We start from the raw sequence: 20,776 nt of genomic DNA on the forward strand, positions 1-20,776 counted from the left end.
TGAAAAAAATTTAATTGTGGCTTGAATATTTTCTTTATTAAATAAATGAAAAATTCCCATGTACTATTAATTTATGATCCACATGAAGCTTTTTACCTCTACCATATCATGCAGCTATTTTAAAATATATACTCTCATATAAAAGCCACAGAATTTTTTACCAATATTAATATGGTATAAATCATTTCTTCTGAAAACAGCCCAAAAATTTCTGAATTTGATATCCCAAACATAATTCTACGTAACTGTTAATGTATGCATTTGCTTGCACATACTTAAAATGAATTATACACACAAAAACTTAATGTAACATATTAACTTTAATAAATTCTTAATTAGCAGGATGATTCAATTAAGGCAAAATATGAAAGAAATCTACCTGATGTAATAGTTGTAAAAGATATATTTAAAAAAAGCTAATACTGTTTACCTTACACATGGCAGAAATTGAGTAAACTGTATGCAGCTGGATTATTTATTAGGAATAGAAGTTAGATCAAAGTACCTGTTCTGGAAGGCTTTAACCATTTGGGTGCAAAGAAGCATCTCAATTTAAAAAAGAATAAAAGCTAATAGAATTTTATAACTTTTACAATCTAGTACAAATATTAGACACATAAACAACACTAATTACAATCTAGTACAAATATTAGACACATAAACAACACTAATTACAATCTAGTACAAATATTAGACATATAAATAACACTAATTAGTGTCATGTATCATGACAGACCTACTTTCTCTTTGTAAAGAAATAATTTTAATACTTTAGGCATAAAAAATAAAACTGTCTATGTTATTTCAGTATTCAGTAATTTGTTACTCAAATTCATTATAAAATATGGATTTTTATTCAGCGACTCAATAACCAATTTAATGTAATCCAGTATTCCTGGCTTTCTGACCACCATTCAGATATTGGATAATCAAAACTTTCTTGTATTTCTCGGTCATATTTTTAAATAAAATATTAAATTATTAGCAATTAGTATGTGAAGTACTTATTTTATGTAAGATATAGTATTTTATTTTTATTCTTAATTGTTTTCTTCTGTAGAGTTCATGGTTTAAAGTCTGGAAAACTACTGAAAGAATTCAGAGGACACACCTCTTTTATAAATGAAGCTATATTTACGGCTGATGGACATAATATTCTCAGTGCTAGTTCTGATGGAACTGTTAAATTGTGGAATATTAAAAGCACAGAATGTATTAGTACCTTCAAGTCTCTTGGAGGCACAAGTGGCATTGATATCACTGTAAACAGTGTGCATGCATTGCCAAAGAATACCGAACATTTTGTTGTATGCAACAGATCAAATACAGTTTCTATTTTGAATATGCAAGGGCAGGTAAGGTGCTATCTTATGTACTTTTTGCTGTGTATGCATGTATTAAATCTAAACTATTACTTATTAAATGGTTATTTCTTTCAACACAAATTTCCAAACTTATTCTTAGCCCATCTTTTGGTAAAAAAAAAAAAAAAAAAATCTCAAGTGGTTTACAGTGACTTTTTCTGAAATATTGTACAATATTCATCATCACAAAAGTGGGTGGTTAAAAGAGTGTTATGGAATTGCTGACTTTAAGTTGGATTTATCTTATGTATTTAGATAAAATTAAAATTTTTTACATTTTGCAAAAGTTGGATTTTTATTTAACACTTGCATTATGCCGTTTTCATATATCTGGAACTATGATAAGTGGTCATTTTGACCGCTTGTTCTGAACAGAAGAATAGGTTCGCTTTTTGCTAATATTATGTAAAATTAATGCTTATAATGATACATTTTGCTTGTTTAATAAGTAAATTGAGTAAATACATACAACCAAAAAATAATATAACAAATGACAAAATAAAGCAAAGTGAGTAAGTATGTTAACTGAAGGATAATTTAATGTAACAAAGGGCTAAAAGAGGGGGGAGGGAAATGCTCTAGATATTTTTTAATTTCTTATCATTTAGTGAAGTGCCTCATAAAAATGTTCAATATTAAATAACTCATGTTAGTGCTTACATTACTCAGGTTTGCAGTGCATAGATTACTAACTTTTTAATTTTAAACTTGTACAGGATTCACAAACATACCTTTTACAGCAATCACACGTATTCAAAGTTTTGTTGCCTCTGCATGCAGAAATGTACATCTTTCAAAGCTTCTCACCTGTATTCAAAATAATATGTCTGATATTCTTATATTCAGTTGTTTCCTTATAAATTATCCATGCATTTATCACAGCAAAATCAAGAATATTAAAAAAAAACTTGAACTGGCCCATAGCTAGATGGGGACTTCACTGTGATTATTTTCTGACCATCAACTTCATATTTGGTCAAAGTGTAAAGATTCACAACTTCTGGTATATTTTTTCATCAAATGCGATTTCCAGTGTTGGGTACATGGTACTCAGGAGCAGGATGTTCTTCTTTTCCCTTGATAAGATATATATCTTGATTAGATATATTGTCATGCTTAGTAATCTTACTAGGACAGAGCTTTATCCCTCATATTTTTGAAAGAATAAGGTACTTATCTTTTTGAATAATTTATTGTGCCAATGCAGCTTATTCCTGAATTCCTCATTTCTTTTACTAATTTCAACGGCTCCATCAAGTGAAAAGCTGCATGTTCACCTACTGTTAATCCAGTTGGTCTTGTTTCATCTTTTCCCAAGTAGGAAAATCCATTAAGTACATATTTTGACTGCATATCAGTAGCAAGCCAAAATTGAATGCCGAACTTGTTCGGCCTTTTAGGCATATACTGAATAAATTGGCATCGGGTCTTCGTGGGAAGTAATTGTTCATCCACTATTATATTTTCGCCCGGTTTATAACATTTCAAGCATTCCAGATATCCGAAACAAGAATAAATAGATAAGTTTGCAGTCTTTGAGATCTTGATCTAAATTTTTACTTTCCTTTTCTGTTTCGTGAGCAGGTTCTCCATCAGAGGAATCGGATTCACTTGTTTCAATAGGAACAATCCAGTCCTTGTCGAATAAACTGGATGTAGTTTCAGAATGAAATTCTTCAGCAGGTTCAGGTTCTGAAGCAGAATTATCATCAGAAAGACTTTCAAAAGCTTTCAGAATCCCTTCCTTGATTAGAAATTTTCTACCAATGCGTGACAGGATAAACAAGTCAGAACAACAAAACTATCCAAATAGTAAAGTACATTTGTGTTTACTGAAAATCAGCTTTCTAATGCAAGCAAAATGAGCAGACTCGTGACGCACAAAATTTCTAAACAGGTGTTTTTATTCCCCCACTTTTGTGAAATGTGCAATCTTCCTTACCAAAAATACAGTTCTTTATGTATCAGTAAACCGGAAATAGCTAAAAAAAGTCAGAAAAATATTGAGAAAGCTATAATTTTCTAGATACAGTCAAAATGACCGATAGCCATAATATTGTTGAAAATAATTATTTAAAATAAGCAAATAAAAAATATCATGTAATATTTGCAAGTTTTAAAAAAATATCAAAGTTATAAATAAAGAATTAAAAACGTTATGTCCAATTAAAATGTGAATATGGTCAAAATGACCGTTCCCATAATTCCAGTGTTAAAGTGTGCTGGTGAGGGTGATAATTATGTACAACTGGAGATAAAAAAAAGTGGTACTTCCATCTGTATGTTTCAATGAATTTTGCATATAAACTAAAAAAAAAACTGAGTTTTTAACTAAAAGCATAATATTTTATTAATTTTAATTAAATTTTATTTTTTATAGAACCCTCTCATTAACAGCATTGAAATCCTTTTCATAAAATTATCTGTTTCATTTTGAGAGAGACACTGTAATTTAAATAATATCTGTAAATTTAGTTATTTATTTAAAGAAATAAGATCTGCTACCTTCTTTCTGAAACACCTTGTATAATTATGTGATGCAATTCATTTAACATTCTTTTGAGAGAAAAATGGTATATTTTCAGGAAAAAAAAAAAAAAAAAATGTGCGCTAACTGTGCATTCTCATTTCAGATTGTAAGAAGTTTCTCCAGTGGTAAACGAGAAGGGGGTGATTTTGTTTGTTGTACTGTTTCTCCAAGAGGCGAGTGGATATATTGTGTTGGAGAGGATTATGTACTGTATTGTTTCTCTACATCAACTGGCAAACTTGAAAGAACATTAACTGTAAGTATACTGCGATTTTAAAAATAGTATTTATCGCATTTTAACATAAAAAGATTGGAAGAACATAAATTTTAAGTATGCAATGATTTCAAAAGTTGTGATAAGCATTGCTTATTAATGATATTTGCATATCAAAGACTTGGAGAAATATTAACTGTAAATATGCTGTCAGCTCAAAGATAGTAATAAGCATGTCTTGCTAATACTATTTATATGTAAAATGCTTACACAAACCTTAACTGTAAGTAAAAATAGTAGTAAATATTTATGGTTAATGATGCATGTATGTAATAAGACTACATCATTATTGTAATAAGATAACTTGGTGAGAGAGTTGCAATGGATTGACATTGGTTTTCTGTGTTATAACTTGAATAAATTTTACTGCATAGTTAGGAAGATGACAGACATGGCTGCTGATTTAGAAAACATAATTTATTTCTTGATAATGCACATCATCACAATGGGTGTGCTATGCATCCCACAATTTTAGACAGTTTACATTTCTTAAACAGTGGACGAAATTAGAAAAGTAAACTCTGTGTGGCTAACAACAAAGCGATGCAGTGAAATGAAGCAGAAGAGAGAGGGAACTGTAACACAGTTTTACCTTTTATACGATTACATTTCAGATCACGACATTAATGTCCAGATTTCGTCGATAAGTGCAAATGAAATGCAGGGAGTTTACTTGGAAAAATTATTGTTCTGTTATTTTTAGAATAAAAACAGAAGTTAAAGGGTTATTATTAATTTATTATTTGAAAGGTAGGTATTTTATATATTCCAGCTCAAGTGCATGAAATTCCCATTGCAGAGTTTATTCAACCAATCTGTTATCATTTAAATAACTAATAAAATAAAGTGTTCATCACTACCTGAATACTGAATTAGGCCAAGGTCACTGTACCATCAAAGTATGGTGCGCTAAAATTTATTTTTAACAGCGTTATGTGACATGGAAAGATCTAGAATTTGGGAGAACAGTGGGAGGAACATAAAATTTAGAATAGTCAATTTTGAGGTTGCCAATTATTTTCTTAATGCAACCAGCATATTTTATTATAGCCTTACATATGTAAACTGTACTGTCTGCTTGAAGCATATTTTATTATAGCTTACATATGTAAACTGTACTGTCTGCTTGAAAAAGGTAATTTTTAGTGCTTTAACATTTGATTGGGTACTTGTAAGCTGTATGAAATATGCAGCATTCATGGAAGACTTAAATGATTAATTTTTTCTGAATAGGTTCATGAGAAAGAAGTTATAGGTATTAGTCATCATCCTCATCAGAATCTTATCAGTACATACAGTGAAGATGGTTTACTGAAGTTATGGAAACCCTAAAATGGAAATATGTTTATGTATAGTCATGTTTTTCTTTCAACAAATATTGTAATGCATTTTTTAGCAATAAATCTATTAAAAGGAATCCATTGAAATGTATTATAACAGACTTTATACATTCCTTCAAAACATCATGAACTTTATTTCCTTAACGGATAACGCATTTCAAAAATGAATTCAAATCCCTTCCTTTAGGAGAAGACTGATATATTTCTTTCTGCATTAGTATATAAAATATAAATGTAAATTATAATGTATGAAAATTTATATTGTTTTTAAGTATGAAATAAAATTATTTCATAGTAAAAATTAGTATTTTTTGCTTATCCAAAGCATGTATGATTATTCATACATCAATCATAAGCACATTGCAGCACTTACTAAAGCTATAATATAAATGAAATATTAAATTGCATTTGCTACTAAATTTATATCTCTAGAGCAGGGCTTCTCAACCGGTAGTATGCAAAGATGCAAAGTATTTTTAATTATTAAATTCAAAAATTAAAACCCCAACATCCTGATTGAGTTTTTTCTCTAACACTTATAAAAATTTATGCAATTTGAGCAATTCAAGAGTGGTGGTGGTACTAAAGGTTTTCAGTTTTTGTTTAGATGGTACACGTTAGACAAAAGGTTGAGAACTACTGCTCTAGAGTATTGTTAAAATCTGAAACTAAACATTCTATTGTGCTTCTAAAATGCACCAGCATCAAAATCGGAGCTAGTGATATTGCATATAATGAATACTTAATAAAATATGGTGAACATATTTTTTCAGAATAAGCAATTATATTATAAGGGTAAAATAAAAGCTCATTTTATTAATTTCTTATGTTATTTTCATCTGTTTAGTCTCAATCATGAAAAATCATTGTTCAGTTGAAAAATTACTTTTTTTTCCAACAATTTTGTTACATCAAATAATCGAAAAAATGCAAGCAGTTTCTGAAAATTCCATAAAAAATATAAATTTCATTTAAAAGATCTTTTTTTTTTTTTTTTTTGCTTTGCTTTATCTCATGCTACAAATAGCAAAATTTTGAGTTTGTTTGTCTGTAAAGAAAGGTATTGGGTCAGTCCATAAATTCGTGCCCATTTTTTGGTAAATTTTTAAATATAAAAAACACAATTTAACATTTTAATCCATTATATATTTTCCTCCATTATCTACAATGCCTCACCATCTTACAGGCAGTTTTTTTATGCCTGTAATATGTAGAAAGATGTTTTATGGCTGTAGAAACTCTGTGTACATGCTGTTTAGAATTTTTTTCCCAGTAAAAAATTTTGTAAGGCACAAAATTAGTGAAAATCACTTGGGGCAATATCTGGGGAGTAAGCAGGATGTAGCAAAAGCTCGCAATTAAATTCACTAATTTTTTGCAGCATTGTTCGAGCCGTATGCGGTCTTGCGTTAATGAAATAACACTTTCTTGACGTTCACCAAACGTGGGCATTTTTTGGTCAATTCTGCGTTTAGATGGCAAAGTAGTTCACTATAAAATTCTTAATTAATCGTTTGATTTCATTCTAACGGTTCAAAACGTCCTGAACGGGGTTCATCATAAATGTTACTTTTTCCAACTTTAAATTTTTTAAACCATTTCTAGGCAGTCCTTACACTAATAGTGTGTTCACCACATACACTGTTAATTTTTATCGCTACAAACCTGGCAGATTCACCACATGAAAATAAAAAATGTAGCACAGCACCTTTGTACCGATTATCGATATTCATCTTCTGTGGGAACAAAATGTGTTCGATATTTACGAAAGTTGGTGATGAACTGAATAATATGTTAGTCAAACGATGACAAGTTTCAACAGGTTCAAAATTGTATTGTTTTAGTATATGCATTATAGTGAATTCCACGCATGCTCTTAATGCACACGAACTTATGGACTGACCCGATACAAGTGAAAAAAATGGTTTTGGTAATTAATTTAAAATATTGATAAAAGTTTGAAAAAATGTCACTGTACCGACATTATATTTTCATCCACAATGACTGTGTGTGCATAATTTGATAACTTATAAAGAAATAGTTCAAAAAATCGATGATGGCAAAGTTTAGATTATAGCAACAAACACCATTAGTAAAGTTTAAAAAATTCTAAAATGACATCTCAATATTTCTTTATCATTTGGGGATTAAAAAAATGTGCAGAGTTTGTTTTATAATGTACAATTTCAGATCTTTATAATGGACTTTTTTGGATGTTAGGATTTTAAAGGTCTCATAAAAGAATATTACCTATAAAAAAACACAATTTTTTTAACTTCCTTGTGTGAAGTAAAGAAATTATTGTAATCCCAAAAAAATTCAGGTATTATATTTCAACAGAAATATCAGCTGATTTTTTTGCACGACATCTATATGTACGGACAGAATAAAGGACTCTTTACGAAAACAGATTGTTTTTGTGACATGTGTACGTATGTAATTTGCATAACTCAAAAAGGATTAGCCATTTTTTATTACAGTTGACAATACCTTATGTGTGTGTATATATATATGCATTAGCTTAAAAGTCTTTAGCTGGCTTTTATTTTCACAATCATTGGTCATAACATTACACATCCAGTTGCAGAAGTGTTTTAAATGACAAAAATATTCATTCCAGTTTTAAAAAAAATTAATTTTCAACAAACAACAAAATGTAAATTTTAATGCGGTCTCCTGGTTCCTATACTTCTGTTTGGGAAAGTTTCATATTCATTATAAATTTTATTTTTCTAATGACATGCTACAAGGTAAATGAACATCAAATAAAATACAAAACAAAGATGAGAAAATTGACATCAGTATAACTATAAGCTCAAGGCGTTCCTTGCTATCCAGTAGTGCTTCCAAATAACGAGAAAGAGTAGGGCATTTGTGAAGATGTGGCAAGTCCATGTCTTCCTGCATGCTTCTGTTATTGCATAAGGGTCAAAGAGAATCAAGGGCGATACTGATGTGTTTGAGGTGCTTACGAAGGCAGTCTTAGCCGGATATAAGACAGACCAATGCGACAGATTTCTTTCTAAGCCATTTGGGTACTTCAATAATCTCTAATTTGTATTCAAGAATTTATTTCTATATGCAAGTTCTAGGGGTCCTTGAGGGCTTTCCTAACAATTTAATTGATGGAGATGTAGGGGAGAGTAGGTTATGATGTTTAAAGGACAGAAGATCCTTTTTTAGCCAAGAAATCAGCAGATTCGTTACTTTGAACTCTACAATGGGCAGGAATCCTTAAGAGCACAACTCCTTTGTCATTATTTGAGAGCTAGTTAAGGAGATCAACAATTGAAGAGTGGGAATCTCTCTATATGTCAGGAGCTTGTAGGACAGCTCTGAATCTGATATTAAAATTAATTTTAAACTTATTTAAAAATCAGTTACTTAATTGTTAATTAAAAATTAATTATGTGATTAATATTTAATTAATTCAGCTCATCTGGGAGAGATGAAAAGATTTCTTCTCTTTAATGGCATTATTTCTCCATCTGCACTTACTCAAGTCAATGCTCATATTTAGAGACTAATTTTTCGCTCATACTTTCCTCGTATCTCGAATTTCTCGTATACAGAGGTGCTTGTATCTCAAGGTTCCACTGTGTTACCAATTTACTAATATTTTCAAGCCATTTAATCTGGGGAATAAGTTCATTTGGTTACACACACTAAATAAATATCCATACAAAAAGACTATAATGGAAGAGTAAACATAATAAAGAAATGAACAAAGTATAAATGTCATCGAGTTCTAACTCATGTTAAAAACATCAGTTAAAATTATTATTGTACAATTTATACATTCTGGATTACACACAATTGAGTAATATGTTATGGATATAAACAATTCCCAAACAATATGACTTCATCTGCTATTATTGCTGTTCATAACTTTTAACTTTCCTTTTTTGTATAGCCAGTTTTATTTTACACTAATGGTTTAAGATAACAATTTTTCCATTGTTCCACAATTAACTTTTCTTCAGACAAGGCCCACTTAATTTTGGGAGTTTAATGTATAATAAACCCAGAAGTACTGTGACCATAATAATGTACCTGATTATAGTGGCCATTGTGAGAAAACAGACTTCATGGCACTTAGAGGCGCTCTTTTCTGAAATATTCTATATTAGAATAAAACATAGTAAGACCTAATATACACATCTTCACATTTTTATTCTCAAGTTAGGATTCATTTCAACAATGTGTTGTGAAAATAAGAAGTAGCTCTCTTGTGAGGGGCATTCAAACACTTATTTAGAGGCAATTCTCTTCTGATGAATAACAATGATTATCAAGGAACATTCCTCAAATTGTAAGACAGTGTTTATTAAAAATATTATTATGTTTATAAATTTTAAAAATAGGATTTAATGTAAAGGAATTGAAAGAATATGGACAGATACAATGTTAATTTTATATGAAAAAGAAAAAAAAAAAGTTTTATTTAACTTTAATACTTTATAGATATCTTTAAAATTTGTTTAAATTCTGAATATTAATAAGTTAATACATGTATGATTATGAAAATTTATGATAAAACACTGAAAGGTAACACATGAAAACATACTTCATTTTTTGTTTGCTTTATTATAAAATTGAACACACATAGCCAATGGAATTTCGTTTTTAAAAAGCTACAATGTAAATCACATTTCATCACAAAAGGAGTTAGCTTTCTATTCCAGTAAATTTACAGATGAAAGGAAGGTTGAACGGTACATTGCACGCAAAAAAGGGGATTAATAAAACTTTAGACAGTTTCATACAGTCAACAGTTCTACAAATAAAATTTGGCAACATAAGACTTTGAAGTCTATGAAACAGCTCTTTCAAGAGTAGTTATTTACAATTTTAAAATATGTTATTAAAAATAGACTTAAGCTATTTTCACAGCACTTTGCCATCAATATATGACAAATGACAGATCATGCTGATGCAGAAACATATATACATACCAAAAACATTACAAAGCAATACAACCAAATTCAGAATACCTAAACAGGTGCAGTGAAATTGAGTATATGCTGATCAAACTTAAATTTATCACCTTAAAAACTATTCATTAAGAAAATAAATTCAGAATTATTAATGGATTTTTATGCACTTATATTTAAGAAATTTAATTATGCATAGTGCAATAATATATATTTTAAAGCCAACGTGAATTTAAAATTCTAATTTGTAATCCTATATTTCACACACATTAAAAATGCATTGTGCATGTAAAAGAAAAAAACAGACTTTACTTGCTTGCAAAACTGATATTTTTTCCCTTCACACATGCAAAAAAAAAAAAAAAAAAAACAGATACGGGGGGGGGGGGGGGGGGAAAGACTAAAGTTTGCAATTTCAGGCATTTTAGGTTTAGATTCCTCTCAGTTTGACTTAAGCAAAAATCAGTTTCATGTTATATACATTGCAGCTGCACAAAAGTTACAGAAAGTATGGATTCTGCTGCTTGTTACTAAACTTCTGATAATATGATATGCCAAGGGCAGCCTGAACTTGGTAGCAATTTTCAATTAGCAAATTTCAGCCCCCCCCAAAAAAAAATCATAAGGGATCAAATGGAGACCTGGAAGGCCAAAGGCACGGCAGTTATCATCTGCACTTTGACTGAAGTTGCATTCAAATAACATACTAAATTTGAGAAATTAAGCAAAAAATTATCTTTCTTTTCCTTTCCTAAGTGATACATGTGAGTTTTACATTTAAAGAAATAATTTTGCAAATAAAATATGTACCCCCTTTTTAATAGTCTGTACATGTGGTCAATATTTCAGGAAGCTTTTGCATATTTTCATATGTATGAAATTAAGCTTAGCAATACAAAATGAGTATTACATTTCAAGAGTAAGGCAATCCCCCATAGTTCCTATATATATGGGATCTAATATACATCCATAACATGTATGTTCCAAATTGCAAAATTACTTGAAATTTGAAACATATATATTATACTTTTATGCTGCCTATGTTTACACAAATAAAAGAAGCACCCCTCCTCCCCAAGAAAAGGATAATTTCAATAATTACCTTTTTGGAGGCACTAAAAGCTGCTTCTGTTAAAAGGTTAAGATTACAAAAATTAAACAAAATTATAATAAATAATTTTCAAATTAAAAAATGTGTAAAACTTTCAGTTAAACTTTCATAAGCTTGCAAACTGCAGAGAATATAGAGAATTTCAAGATGACAGTGAAGTGAAACTTTTTTAAATAGTACTCTGTTCTCCTTTTCTTCACTTCCTCAAGGAAGCAGAACTATAAATCAGACAAATGAATCGTATGCAATTTCATCTCTCCTCTGATAAAATTTTATGTATATTTCCAACTAATTATTCAAGATATTTATTTTCTGTTCACTGTTTTTATGTTTCAGTGTGTATCCACAAAAGCAAAGTAGTAAAATTTGTTAAACTGGATGTCTACTACACATCATACATTTATGGCACAGAATTTTCAAAATATTTAAAAAATTAATCAGCTACAGTAATTTTTTTAAAAAAATATAGGTACAATTATGGCAATTTTATTTGATGCAAAGAAAAAAAACTAATACTTCTACACAACTAAAACTAATGAATGATACTTCTATAAATGTTTGTCTAAAATACTGTCATATAGCAGGAGATATAACTCATCATAATTTGGGTTCCAGATGATGAAGGGTCTGGCAGCATGCATGGGATAGCTTCCTTTAATAAATCATCAAGAAAGCTCCTTTCATTTTAGGCAGGGAGCTTTTGCATGATCTGCCTTAATTAATTTCTACTGTATTTACATCTCAGCTTCATAACTTTATAAATCCTACTTTACATGTTAAGAATACAAGGATTCAACAAAAGATGATGTAGCCAAATTAAAATCTCATCTCTCTTTTTATTACAATCAGCAAAGTCTATAATTGTTTTTTAAATAAACTAAAATTTCAAGCAGCAGTTTTCCACTCATAATTAAGTTTCAAAAAAAAATGACTGTAAAGTAAATTTCACTGTAAAATAAAGCAACAACTTAAACAGCAGATACGAAAATTTCTGCACCACTGAGCTATGTTATTACTGTATTAGATGGAGCAAGCGAAAAAGTCTTCAGTATTTTTAAAAAGAAACTATGTCTGATAAAAATCATAAGTTAAAAAGGGCTTTTAATTGTAATAAATTTTAAAAAATAATAATAGTTATATTATCAATGTTAAAAAAAGGGAGTTACTTTTCATTTAAAATAAAAAGGTGTAAAGAATTTTACATATATGCATGCATATTTTCAAGGGGGGAATGTTTAACACCCAAGAAACTTTGAAAAATATATAATAATATATATAAAATATAAAATTTTTAGAATTTATTATTAAAAATACATTTTACATAAAAATTTATTCAAATCCCTTTTAAAAACACAATAACTGTTTAGTCAATTTCCTTACATCTATTATACATTTTCTATACTGTACTGAATTTATTAAACCTTAGATCTTGCTATGTATGAGCATTTAAAAATTTTACAATGATAGAAAAAAGATTCTCAAAGGAAACGGTTCTTATTTGTGTTGGATAATTTACAGCTAAAGTAACTTTACAGAAAAAATATGTGCAAATGCAAAATTTCACTGCCCAGAATAACATGAAAACAAATTCAACCAACCTTTCAAAAAAAAAAATAAATAATAAATAAATAAATAACTTATTTGAAATCACGTAGTGAAGGTCACTTGAGGTGGACTTGGTAGGTTTGTCATAAAAAATATCACAATGAACATTTCGAGTATTAAGTATTCTAATCATCTTGCTTTTATTTCAACACCAGACTCTGTATTTTTGCTTACAGCTAAAACAAGAATACAATTTTGGCTTATCGTTCAGATTTAGCCTTTGCTGCAACTTTATATCAACCACTTTCACTACAGGTTAAAAATAACAGCTTACAGAACTAATAATAAATATTTTACATTAAAAGTGGTGAAGAATTATGAAAGTACAAGCAGAATTATCTGATCCCAAGTCACCTCATAGGAACCAGTTAAGTATCATGTACTATAAAATGTATTGAAATAGATTTCTGCTGGACTTGCTATACTATATTTACTACTCTGCATTAAAAATACATTGTTTCTTAGACAACCCACATATTAACATCTGAATTTTAAGAAACATGCTAGACATTTCTGAAAAAATAAATAAATAAAAAATTTAAGAATTTTAATTTTTGAAAAACATTTCATCAAATGGCTGTTAGATTACAAATACATATGTTCTAGTGAATTTATCCACAAATTTATGAAAGATTTCAAGGGAAAAAATTTACATATGTACAATTCAAGAAGCTGGAATTCTGTAATGTACAGTTTCTCCCATTAACTTTCACACAAGAATGCAAAGACATTTTGACAAGTGATTCATGTTTTGGGGAATCAGCGAAGTATAAAATGTTCTCAAATATAAACAGGAATGGCCAAACTAGATTAAAAAAAAAAAAGTTCAAGATTCACTTTAAAAAAAAAAAAAAAAAAAAAAGTAAAGTAAAACTTTAAAAACAATTTATGAAACTTCCAGATAATTCTTCCAAAGCTGGAGACATTGTCAATGATAAATTTCATAACTAGTAGTTAAAAAAAGAATCAACTCAGTGTTAAAAATTGATGTTTTGATACAATCGTACTCTGCTAGATTTTTTTAAGTTACGAGTTTACAAGTTAACAAATTAGTACAAGATTTTAATGTTCCCTAAAATTTTTCCTTAAATAACAAAGTGGTTATTGGTTATGTAGCTTTCAAATCTGCATAAAAATCTCTAACACTTCAAATAATTTGATAGAAAATCAACTACCCTCCCCCTGAGATAAACCTTTGGTTCAGCAAACATATTAAGCAACTATTTATTCACAATTAAACAATTCTCTATGATATGATAAAGGGACTGGAATGTGAATGAATTTGAAATGGAATATAATAAACAGAATGAGTAAATATTCAACACCTCTTCAATGATGGAGATGTAATAAAATGAGATTTCCAATAATATATTAAAATGACACCAAATTTTGATTAAGCAGAATAAATCTAGTTCAAATTGATCTAAACAAATAATTCAGGTAGCACAGATTGGCTGATATATTCAAGATTTCGAAACAAAGTTTTCCACGAAATTGGTAAAATATTCATGTCTAGAAACTCTCAAAACACAGTGGATGTTAAACAATGTTGAAAATTTTAGATTAACAAATAAAATCTAGAAACATTCAATTTAAAAAAAAAAAATGCATGATGAATTCTGAATTCTCTTCTAAGTGTTATAAAAAGTGACAGCTTGGCCATGCCTGAATATGAGAGTCAGAATTGAGTTCAAAGATAATTTTATCTCTAAAATAAATACATTCATGAATATTAAAACTATATGAGTAGGGGGGAAATGGAAAGCTTTGATTAACAATAAATAATTAAAATAAATAAAAATTTTGCAAAAGTTTATAAATCCCCTGCCCCTTAGAGAACTGTGGATTATAGTTAAATAAATTTTAAAAGAACATCATTGTATTAAATTTCAAGTGGAGAAATAATATATATTAGAAAGATATAATAACTTTTTGGGGAAGTTAAAAATAAACTAATAAACTGCTATCACATTCAATTTTAAAGACATATTAAATGCATTTAAAAATGTGTATATTAGCTGATTTTCTTCTATATCAGATCTCCAGAAATGTAAAGAAATTTTAAATGAAATTCTAAGCATGTTTCAATACATTTAGAGTTCAAATAAATAAATGATAGCAATTGTAAAAAGGCAATAGCATGACTTGAACATTTTGGATTTCTTTACTAAAACAAATGTAAGAAAAGGTAAGCTGTTAATAATTAGTATGAAAAATGCATTAAACATTTATAGCATAAATAAATAATCCTAAGTATAAATAAATAGGTATAATAAAAGTAGAATGGGCTCGTTCACTGAAACTGAATATCAATATTACTAAAAAAATGGTCCATGACTATAGGAAACGCAAATGTTTCTTGTGTTAACTAAAAACAAACATATCCAGATAAGAACTGCACATATAATGATTCTTTTTACACAAATTTAATATAAAATTCAATACACTAATAAATATGTTAATAAAAATAATCTACTTTAGAAATAAATCAGGAAGAGGTTTGTAATTTCTTTAAAAGCACAAAACAAACATATTTTGTATTATAAAGAAAATACTAAAAGCTAAAATTTCTGAAAGAATTTTGATAACAAAAATGCTGAAAAACACCACAAGACACTGCACGTTATGTACATAGTAACATAAAATTTAACTTCGACCACATAATTCAAGCACATATCTGCATACAGGAACATATACAAAAGTATGCTCAAATATTACATCAAAGCTGAAGTTTACTTAGAATACACACGTAAACTATGAATTTAAGAAAATTAATTAAGTGGTTTAAAAAAAGAGTATTGATATTAATTATAAAAATATAATTTATACAATTGAAGTATTTAAAACTTTACTATTTTTCATGACAATTTAGCATTGATGAAAGATTACTATACTAAAAAATTAAAATTTTAGCAGATGATATATTGTATGATTGAAGTATAAGGAAATAATCTTAATACATTTCTTCATATCAAAAATCTGTTGCTATATTTCTTTTTAAAGGAGTAGTTTTTTACAGCAATTATTTTTAACATAAAACTATTTTTTTCCTGATATGAAAATTAATATTTTAATGAGTAATCAGCTATTATTTGCAAATTCAAACATGCCCGACATTTCTAATAATATTTCAATATTATGTTTGTACGATCATTTTAATAAATATTATTATAGAAATAAATGATTTTCCTCTACAAAAAAGAAAATTTGTCAATGTGCAGCTCTCAACTTCTAGTTATATATAACATGAAGTTACACACATAATGAACATATAGTGAGCACATTTTTCTTTTAAAATATAAAACTAGAATTATGAAATAAAAACTTGTAAAAAATATTTAATCTCATTTTCATAACAGGATTAATTTGTTAATAAAAAAAAAGTATGAAACAAAAGAAATCTCCTAAATGGAAAAGGTAAAATATTTTTAAAAAAAGAGAGAAAAAAAGAAACAGAAATTATCTAAACTGTAGTCAAAAGCATACTAAAACTGCTAAATCACATGTTCTTTCAAAATAATGGGAAATAATTATTCAGTTTTTCAGAGTTAATTATATATATATATATATTTGAGAAACATTAAATCATAAATGTTACAAAATGTAAATTACCAAATTAAGTACAACTATAATTAACAGAGCAAAGAGAAAAGGCATAAATATGCTGATGACAGAAGTGAAAACAGAGGAAGGTACTCACATACAGAAATAATAACCAAGATTTATTTAATACAATATGAATTGAAAAAGTATTTCCTAAATAAATATTAAATACAAGCAAAATCTCATTATAACAAATTTCAGATGTACTCTTTGTAAAGGAGTTTAGTTATTAAAATGTAAATTAATTTATCTATATTTGAATACATATTCATAACATTCATTATCTTTAAATTTCTGACTGTGTATAATTAAACATTCTGTTAATCATTCGCCAACATATACATGACAGTGGGAAAAATGTGGATACTTTCATAATTACTGCTTGCTAAAAATATCAATTATTTTGCATTATATATTAATTATCAATTTTTATACAATAAATAGTATTTTTATAAGTTTCCTATTTAACTAAAAGAAATACCATTAAATATTTACCAATTTTTTTTTTCCTTCAAAGAAGAATAATGTTTTAAAGTTTGCTTTACGGTTTCAATACTTAATGCTAATATTATGTATATATATAGATAGACAGTATTCCAAGATTGTTTATCCACATCAAATGACTGTGAAAAAGCAAACAAAATAGTGGTTAAAAAATACAGTACAAAATACATGTCATAGATGGCCACAACAATCAATTAGATGAAGTAAGTCCCCCCGTTTAATAAAAATATCACACATATTTTAATTTAAAACTATTATTCTATAACTGTCTTTAAAAATGGTCTTTTCTGAGAAATGGGGGGGGATATAACTGCAAAATTTGTTATGATGAGATTCTGTTGCATATAATTTAATACATTAGTATACATATAATACAAAACAGACAAATAATATCAATTAAAATTTTACTTGTTTATACAGTATCAATAAAATATGATTTTAATAATATTCTTCTACTGTTTAAAGTTTATTACTTTGAACTCTGAATGAGTTTGATATATAAACCAAAATAAAGTAAGTAGTATATTTCATATATATTCTTTAAAAAATAATAAAACTCGCACACATATACATAGAAAGCAAAAAGTGTTCAGGTCATAAATCCCCAGAACATTTGCTAATTTAAAACTTCTACAAACTACAATACAAAATAGAGGCTTAAATAAAAGAAATATATATATACACACACACACACACACACACACAAAAAAAAAAAAAAAAAAAAAAAAACTTGACTATATAATGAAAATTTGTTTACTTAATTCATTGATTACTATATGTTATACAAATTAAATTTTTAAAAGGAAATATAAGGTTTGACTTAGCTTGCATTCTTTTAAGTCAATATGTATATTTTTATGTCTATAAATCATAATGCAAATTAATGATACTTTCAATCACTCAATGCAGATCTTGGGAACTATGTTGTACTTCCAAAATTCTTGGCCATGCGTATGTTGGACTCTACAAACATATTCCACAGAATATTGGAAAAACAACAGATGCTTTGCAAATGACTATGTTTAACATCTGAAAATCCTATCATACAAAAATGATGCAACCATGTAGCAAAACACACCCATACTCAGTAATTCCATCCATCTGAGAGTTACCATATACAGCACCGGTAAATATGCTAAATAACAGAAGACGATAATGCTGCCATCTATTCATCTTGATGTGTTCTGCTGCCATTCACATTCTTTTTAGGAGAGGTTAAAATGATTAATAGAATAACTTCTGTGCTGACACGTTCACAGAATGTAAAACATCATGGATGAAAATCCATGATGAGCTGATGAGAAAAGGCATTCGATAATTGAATCTAAGCACAGTATGGGTCAGGCATATGCTTTCCCCCTCATTTCAATAGCAGTACCTTTGCTATACACATATGCATGGTCATCTACTCGATTTTTGTTCCTTGTGGGGGGGGGCAACTGAGTTTTGTCTCGACGATTATAATGGCCCCTCCCTTCTCCGTACCCGTGTGAGGGTCCAGCAATAGCTGGTCCAGGTGCTGGTGGAGCTGAAGGCCTTGGTCCCGGATATGGAGGTGGAGGTCCAGACGGTGGACCCTGAGGTCTGTGCCGCTATTATAAATCAAATAAATAACTTTAATTAAAAAAAGTTGAAGGAAAACAATATACACACAGAGACAAGAAGCCTTTCTGCACATTAAACAAATTCACACAGCAAAATTATAATTTTAAACTATGTTACAACAATAAATCTGATTAAGATTGCAATCACTAATCTGAAGGGAAACATGCCAAAGTTATACATACGAGAAATTAAAATTATTAACCAAGAAAAAGGCATATGGAAATAGAAATGAAGTTTCTAAATTTAGAATATTTAAATATAAGATTTCACATGTTAGAACATCAAAAAATGCATTAAACTGTCAGAACTGTACTTGATAACAAGTGTTCTATAAAACTCATAAATCAGAAAGATAGTAACGTATAACCTGTGTTCAAATAAAAAGGTATGTAATGGCACTATGCAAATATTGACGTCTTTAATCATAAGTAGTCACCAGAGGCCTAAGCACAGCTAATCCCACTGTCTCACGAGCCAAAGGATTCCCTCTTCCTAGAATTCCTGCAGCTGTAACGGTAACCAATCTTTCACTGTGTACTTCAGTTTGTCATCCGAGTTGAAATTGCTTCCCTTTGAGATGCCACTTCTCACCAGGTTGTTCACCTTGTCGATGAGTTCAGCTGCGATTATCATGTTTGCCTGGCCTGGTCTTGGATCATCACTGAAACACACCCCGCCTTCACAAAAACTAGGCATTTCACTTCATTGACATGTCAGACACGCAGTTTTCCCCATATACAACCACCATTTGGTGATGAATATCAGCTGGTTTAACCCTCTCCACAATTACAAATCTGACAACACTTCGCTGCTCCTCAATTGTTGAGTTTTGCAATTTGAACAGCATGATGTCATCACACGCACTGCCGCATTAACTGGAAAGAATACAGAACTACCTACTTATACCCTGCATCATGTAAGGGCACCTGTGCATATGGACAACCACGCCAGACACTGCATTCACGTCCTTAGTTGTGTTACTAGATTATGTTAAAGCGACATATTCAAATTTCAACCGGTTTGGTTTTTAGGCTGTTTTGTAACTTTTCATTTAAACACTTCTTATAGACAGTAAAAAGAACCACTTATTTTAATAACAAATACATCACTACATTCCTTCAGAATGTTTTTCATTGTAGTTTTTTGTGAAGATGGCAAGGTTTCTACAAAAAGAGATATGGCTGAAAAACAATTTTATTGAGTGTATTTAAGTAAAATTTTTAATTACATTTTAACTTAATAAGTCTAGTAGTAATCATCAAGCCACCCAATTGGTATAGTGGTTGGCGTCGCTGACTGCTGTACCGACGGGCAAAGGTTTGAATCCTAGAGACGGCATGAATGTTTGTAAATGTATAGTGTCAGTGCGGCATGGCGGTACTCTAAATATGCGGTGAGCCGAAAGTCCTCTTGTGTGGCCTGGTGAAAGGGGAGAGAGGTGGGAAGACTCTCGAACCCGTCCCCCCCAGGTGCTCTCCATAAAAATTGGGGCGGAACTGAGCCAAATCGCACTCACTTGTTAGGTGCTCAAGGCTGTTGCCAACAACAGGCATAATCTTACGCTCCTTGCCACGAGGAATTTCATGGGCTTGGGCTGACTACGCCTGACAAGCAAGTGTAAACAACAACAACAGTAATTATCAAAATAATATGTCTGAGGAAAAGGCAATTTAATGTTATACAAAAAGTATTTATGCTATATATATGAATAAATTAATAAAAATTTATTTAAAAAGCATTCACCATATTAAATAACTACAGCATAAAAAAGCATATTTAAAAATAACTATTAAAAACTGTAGTTTAGTGCAGTCCTTAAATATTCATTAAATCCTCTAAAAAGACAAACAGGAAATCACAAATAAATGTCTATAAAATCAGATTAATGGAATTATAAAAAAAAAAT

At 29.1% G+C, this 20,776-nt stretch overlaps 2 protein-coding genes across 2 annotated transcripts in view; one reads left to right on the forward strand and one right to left on the reverse strand.

Annotated features, from left to right (window-relative positions):
• The window catches only part of Smu1 (Smu1 spliceosomal factor), a 76,830-nt gene extending 71,245 nt beyond the window's left edge, over positions 1-5,585 (forward strand). The window contains exons 9-11 of the mRNA XM_085820999.1: positions 1,061-1,355; positions 3,998-4,150; positions 5,402-5,585. Of these exons, the coding sequence (XP_085677125.1) occupies positions 1,061-1,355; positions 3,998-4,150; positions 5,402-5,500 (547 nt within the window). The 3' untranslated portion in view covers positions 5,501-5,585. The remainder of the gene's footprint in view (positions 1-1,060; positions 1,356-3,997; positions 4,151-5,401) is intronic.
• Positions 5,586-10,075: 4,490 nt separating this feature from the next.
• kuz (zinc-dependent metalloprotease kuz) overlaps positions 10,076-20,776 on the reverse strand; it is a 116,021-nt gene continuing 105,320 nt past the window's right edge. Inside the window, exon 14 of the mRNA XM_085820992.1 lies at positions 10,076-18,857. Coding sequence (XP_085677118.1) covers positions 18,606-18,857 — 252 coding nt within the window. The 3' untranslated portion in view covers positions 10,076-18,605. The remainder of the gene's footprint in view (positions 18,858-20,776) is intronic.

The sequence above is a fragment of the Stegodyphus dumicola genome, chromosome 1, assembly GCF_044657685.1.
Source record: "Stegodyphus dumicola isolate Sdum_Otavi_A_Nest chromosome 1, ASM4465768v1".
In the NCBI taxonomy this organism is placed as follows: domain Eukaryota; kingdom Metazoa; phylum Arthropoda; class Arachnida; order Araneae; family Eresidae; genus Stegodyphus; species Stegodyphus dumicola.